This window comes from Leguminivora glycinivorella, chromosome 2, assembly GCF_023078275.1.
Source record: "Leguminivora glycinivorella isolate SPB_JAAS2020 chromosome 2, LegGlyc_1.1, whole genome shotgun sequence".
In the NCBI taxonomy this organism is placed as follows: domain Eukaryota; kingdom Metazoa; phylum Arthropoda; class Insecta; order Lepidoptera; family Tortricidae; genus Leguminivora; species Leguminivora glycinivorella.
The window spans coordinates 18,656,224-18,662,821 of NC_062972.1; the positions used below are offsets into that span (position 1 = coordinate 18,656,224).

Consider the following 6,598-nt stretch of genomic DNA (forward strand, 5'->3'; position numbering starts at 1 on the left):
ACCTACCTAGTAGAATTACCTAGTACCTAGTGAAAATATTCTGAAACGTAATTTACGAAATCGAAACATTTTTCAATAGCCTCCTATAAGTGAGGAGTGTCTTTTCAAAAGGACTTATTTCTGTAAGTCAACAAGGGTTATTTATCTCGATATCGAATTATTTAAATAAAAATTAATTACTGAACCTGTGTGTGGCATCCCTTACCACTTCCTAATGTTATTTGTTTTGACATGTGCCGTCAAACACTTGACTATGACTTTAATGTTATGATTAAAGTCCTCTCACACTAATTAATTCATGTATTTAATTATGTATGGAAACTAAAAAAAAATTTTTTTTTCGAATTTAACAAAAAGCGATATACATGGTTCGTGGTTCCTGATGATGAACTTAACTGCGTGTCGAATTTAACGGAAAACAAAAAAAAACACGGTGTATAACCTAATAATTAACTACATAATATTTCTAACGCATCATGGCTATTGTCATATACAGTAACTAGCTTTTACCCGCGGCTTCGCCCGCGTAATAAAAGTATTCTTGTTCGCGCCCTTTTCATTCATTATCATTCATATCGTCCATCCCGCTCGCTCTTCCTTATGATAGGTTCAACCTCATTTTTAATTGTCATGTCACCCGCCTCTTTGCCAAACTTCTTAAAAAATATAAAATACGTCAAGTGTCAATCCGCAAAAAAAAGTCGTTGTCAATGGTGAATAAAAATATCCGCAACGAATTAAGTTATTAATTAATTATATTATAATAGAACGATTCGCGAGTGTGCAGTGCAAGGAAAGAGAGAACCAAGCTTTGCAAGGGTGGCCACCCGATAAACTCTCGAGACGACAACATCGGTGAGTTTGGCTCCCCATCAATCTCCATAATTTTATTTTCCGTTTTTAGGGTTCCGTAGTCAACTAGGAACCCTTATAGTTTCGCCATGTCTGTCTGTCCGTCCGTCCGTCCGTCCGTCCGCGGATAATCTCAGTAACCGTAAGCACTAGAAAGCTGAAATTTGGTACCAATATTTATATCAATCACGCCAACAAAGTGCAAAAATAAAAAATGGAAAAAAATGTTTTATTAGGGTATCCCCCCTACATGTAAAGTGGGGGCTGATTTTTTTTTTCATTCCAAGCCCAACGTGTGATATATTGTTGGATAGGTATTCAAAAACGAATAAGGGTTTACTAATATCGTTTTTTGATAATATCAATATTTTAGGAAATAATCGCTCCTAAAGGAAAAAAAGTGCGTCCCCCCCCCCTCTAACTTTTGAACCATATGTTTAAAAAATTTGAAAAAAATCACAAAAGTAGAACTTTATAAAGACTTTCTAGGAAAATTGTTTTGAACTTGATAGGTTCAGTAGTTTTTGAGAAAAATACGGAAAACTACGGAACCCTACACTGAGCGTGGCCCGACACGCTCTTGGCCGGTTTTTTTGTTTTATTTTATTACAATAGTTCGTTAGGAACTTCGTATCCGCAGGTCCTTCAACATTTCTGGTCCTTCGAACCGGATTCTCTTCCCCTAATTTCTCCTCATACATTCATTGCGAATCGTTCTCCTCCCGCACCGCCCGTATAAATATTACCTAAATTATTCCTAATTACTCGCTCCCGCAGTTTAGGTATTTATTTATACGTATATTACTTTATTCGTCGCTCCGCCCTTATAAATTATTTACCTAAATATATATTCTTAACCGCACCCGCAATTTAGGTATACGTTTATAAGAGTTTATCCTTTCATAGGAACATAAATTGATTTACCGCATATTTAACCCGTCTCCTGCAAAATGGCAAAAGAAACAAAAGCCGAAAGCGTTGACAGCTGGTGTTATGAAGACGAGTTGTCAATGCTTGAAGCAAAACGCAACGTCTTCTTTGAACTCGTCCAGGGTATTTATAAAAAGTCGCTAGTTGCCGATACAGATGCAGTGAGTCGCGAAAGTTTTCTTGACGCTGCTGACACTATCGACGAACTTCGGACGGAGTTCAAAGAGGTGGTAAATGAGTACAACCGCACGCTACTGAGGACTAAGACGGCTGCTGTCCCTAATTATCAGCCGCTCATAGCCTTTGAAGATTTGTACTGCCGCATCAGGAGAGTGGTCAAGCGACTGCAACCAGCCGCACCGCCGGCCTCTTCGTCGCCTTTATCGGTGGAGAGAGCTAGACCTTCTTTGCCAACGATGGAACTGGTAGCGTTTGATGGAGACATACGTAACTGGCCGCTGTTCTACGCTAGTTTTAAATCGAGAGTGCACGACAATCTGTCACTTACCGACGAGGAGAAGCTGTTTTATTTAATTGGGAAATTGTCACCAAAAGCTCAAGCCGTCTTTGCAGGCATAACTCCGAGCGCTGACAATTATCAGCTTATTCTAGATAGTCTACTTGACAGATTTCAAGATAAGCGCACTCTTGCCTCGACTTACATGGATCAAATGCTCAATTTGAAGATTAATGGTCCCGCTTCCTCGTCTAACTTCCAGACATTCATTGATAAGTTTGTGACAGCTGCGAATGCGCTTAAATCGCTTAAGCTGGATGATTTAAGCGATTTTATGCTTATGCATATAGCTTTAAAGAAGTTAGACCAGGAAACTCTTCGAGCATTTGAGATGCTGCATCGAAATACGAAGTTGCCTACATTTCGCGATCTGTCAGATTTCATGAAAAGTCAGTTTAGGATTTATCAAAACTCGCAACCATGTACCGCCGTCTCCGCCGCCGTAAATCCATCGCGCGAAAAAGGTGTTAAGTCGATTCAACCGCGTAGTGCCGCACCTAAACTACAAAGCTACGTTGCTTGCGCGAGCACTACTAAATGTATTTGTGACAATATTGTCCATGAACATTTATTCAAATGTCCTTCTTTCAACGACTTAACGTCTTCTGATCGCTTCAAATGCGCTAAAGAGCTTAAAGCATGTATTAACTGCTTAAGCATTAAACACCGCACCCGCGAGTGCAATTCCGAGGTGAAGTGTCGAGTTTGTCATCAAAAGCATCATACTCTGTTGCATTTTGACAAGAACAAGGATGAAAAAGCTACGACCTCTGATGAGTCAAATGCATCTACGAGCAACGCAGCTATTAAAACATCCTCGCCGCCGGAAGGCACGTCCTGTAACACGTCTATCGTGACGCAAGCACTTGCTGCCTCTAACAATAAAATGTCAAATCAAGACTCAGCATCTTCGTGTGACACGGTTTTGCTGTCCACCGCAAAGGTCATCGTTCGCGACAGTAAGGGTGAAACGCAGGTTATCAAATGTCTGCTTGACACCGCGTCACAAAGTAACTTCATTACTGAAGAATGTTGTAGGCGCTTAGGTTTAACTTTTGATAGGAAACCAAGCTCTGTATTTGGCATTGGAAAAACCAAGAAAATTGTTAAGGGGAACGCAAACGTAAAAGTATTTTCGCGATTCGACGATAATGTCAACTTCGACGTTTCGAGTTTGGTGGTCGATCGCATCACCGACGACCTGCCGTCAGTGCCCGTGGACATGTCAGCACTGACACATGTTCATGGTCTCCCTCTAGCTGACGACACGTTGGATACGCCCGTCGCCATTGATGTACTGGTGGGTGCAACTATATTTCCACATTTACTGCTGCCGCACATCGTCAAAAGCGAAGTAGACTATATGCCACCAGCTATACAGACGGTACTGGGGTATATTTTAATGGGTTCGGTGCCTGCTTTACAGCCACCGCGTAAATATACTTCAGCTTGTTGTACTTCCGTGGATTCCATGGACCACCTCCTCAAAAAGTTCTGGGAACTTGAGGAAGTATCCGCTCCGCCCGCTCAAAGCCAGGATGACTTTGAATGCGAGGAATATTTCCGCGCCACCACTACGCGCGACGCTAGTGGTAGATATACTGTGGCATTGCCTTTCCGAGATGACGTGTCCAAGCTCGGAGAGTCGCATTCGGCTGCTAAGAGGCGCTTTATTTGTCTTGAAAGAAAGCTAGAGTCATCGAGTGTGTTACGTGCCGCCTATGACGATATAATTCGTGAATACGTCAGTAAGGATTATATATCGGACGTGACTAACTCTCTCAACGCGAACACCTCTTCAGCCCTCGCATACATAATTCCTCATCATGCTGTCGTGCGTGAGGATAAGACCACTACCAAAGTTCGTATGGTCCTGGACTCGAGTAGCAAGACAACTACAGGCCTGTCGCTGAATGATGTCTTGCACTCAGGGCCCAATCTTCAAGGGGATTTATTTTCAATCCTCTTGATCTTTCGCTTATTCAAAATAGCGCTTTCAGCCGATTGTCGCCAAATGTTTTTACAGATTGGTGTTCGCGAATCGGACCGCCAGTTTCAACGAATCTTATATAGATTCCGCCCGGCAGATCCCATTTCGACATACGAATTTAACCGTGTGTGTTTTGGTATGAAGTCGAGCCCATATCACGCGCTCCGCGTCGTTCGCCAGCTGATTGCAGACGACGGACATAAGTTTCCAATGGCAGCAGCGATCGCATCGTCCTGCACATACATGGATGACGTATGCTTCAGCATTATGTCAGATGATTCGCAACAGCGGGATGAATCTGTTGCTATCGCTGCGGCTAAGGAGCTTATTGACCTATTCAAATGCGGTCAATTTGATCTTGTCAAATGGACCTGCAACTCAGAGACCGTGCTACGTGAGATACCTGCTTCTCATAGGGCTTCCGTAGACTTGGAAATAGACCCAGGAGTCTCGCAAAAGGTCCTTGGCTTGTGTTGGAATAAATCTGGCGATTATTTCCATTTCAAGGTGACAGAGCCAGATCCAACGTGCACTAAAAGGACAATCTTGTCTGCAGTGGCTCGCCTATGGGATAACGTCGGCTTAGTAGCTCCAGTTGTCCTTTACGCAAAACTCCTCATACAGGAGCTTTGGTTGATCAAATGCGACTGGGATGAGACTCCCCCGACCCATATTGTAAATTTATGGGAACGATTTTGTTCTGAGTTGCCAAAATTGAATGAAATTCATATACCGCGTCATCTCGGGGTAGTACAAGGTTGTACTATAAACCTCTTAGGCTTCGGTGATGCTTCCGAGCGGGCATATGGAGGTGTAGTTTATCTTCAGGTCATAAACGGGAATGAAGTGACAGTTCGATTGGTGTGTTCCAAGTCGAAGGTCTCTCCCTTGAAGACAGTCTCTGTAGCGAGATTAGAGCTGTGTGCTGCTGTCCTCCTGGCAAAGCTCATGCGGAAGGTGCAAGATAATTTCGAGCCCCGTTACAACATTAACGAGATCTACGCCTTTACTGACTCGAAAGTTGCGCTCTGCTGGATTCAGTCATCACCACACCGCTGGCAAACATTCGTTGCCAATCGCGTTGTTAAGATAATTGAAGCTGTACCGGCCAGCTGCTTCCATCATGTGGCGGGCTTAGAAAATCCCGCGGATTGCTTGTCGCGTGGCCTGACGCCTGCTAAGCTTGTGGATCATCCTTTGTGGTTTACAGGACCGGCTTGGGCATCCAAGCATCCATCAGAATGGCCTTTAAGGGAGCTCGATCGAGAGTCCATCGGAGAAGTGCCGGAGCTTAAGCCTCTTGCACACGCTACTACTACGGATGTGTCAGAGTCACCACTTTATTCCCTCGCGCAGCGGATATCGTCGTGGTCTCGATTACTGCGCATCGTCGTATACGTGTACCGCATCCTTAATCCGAAACCGCTCCCCACGGCCCTTACCCGATCCGACTTAGAGTTTGCTGAAGGCAAAATTCTCTCATCGTTGCAAAACGAACATTTTTGTGACGATATTGAGAAAATTAAGAGCAAGAAATATTGCTCACCTGCTTTACAAAAGCTCAAACCGTTCTTAGACAAAGACGGTCTAACGCTCCGTCTTGCGTGAGCGACGGGCGACGCGACGCGACGCGACGCGATGCGACGCGATGCGACGCGATGCGACGGCGATGGCTCAAGGTCATCGCGTATCCATCGCGCAAAACTTCGGCACTAGCATTTTGGTGATTAGAATCACAAGATTCGCCGTCTTTCACAATGTGCAAATGGTCTAGCGGGTTTGACTTCTAGGTGGAATCGTTTGCGCCATGGGTGTCGTGAGTTCGAATCTCGGCTCACGCAATCTTTTTGCATTTTTATTTACTTTTTTCTTTTATGTTCTACTAGCTTTTGCCCGCGGCTTCTCTTGAAAGACGGACAAACAAACAGACACACACACACTTTCCAGTTTAATCAGTATGGATTATTTGATTTTGTTTACCTGCTTATTTCTTTCTCTAAGATTCTACTTTCTTTTTTTTTAAGAACTCCGGGTTTTATACTAACAAGGAAAGTTTTAAGTAGCACACAATAATACTGCATTTTGTTTTTATTAACTTAATGTTTATTTTAATCCATACTAATATTATAAACGGGAAAGTGTGTGTGTGTCTATTTATTTGTCCGTCCTTCACGGCAAAACTGAGCGACGAATTAACGTATACTATTTACTTATAACGAATGCTATTTACTTAATGTTGAAATGAAAAAATGTCATACAGTGTAACCCAGTGTTTTTTAATGCTGCCATCTAGTGTCGACAGGCATAAC

The 6,598-nt window shown here is 43.2% G+C and overlaps 1 protein-coding gene across 1 annotated transcript; it reads left to right on the forward strand.

Moving 5' to 3' along the window:
* The first annotated feature begins 1,802 nt into the window (after positions 1–1,802).
* Positions 1,803–5,897, forward strand: LOC125238720. Its single transcript, XM_048146138.1, has one exon. It carries the CDS (start codon positions 1,803–1,805, stop codon positions 5,895–5,897), a length of 4,095 nt encoding a protein of 1,364 aa, XP_048002095.1.
* The last annotated feature ends 701 nt before the right edge of the window (positions 5,898–6,598 follow it).

Bases quoted from the DNA above. Each gene is read 5' to 3' on its own strand.
- LOC125238720 (XM_048146138.1), top strand. From the start codon at position 1,803: ATGGCAAAAGAAACAAAAGCCGAAAGCGTTGACAGCTGGTGTTATGAA.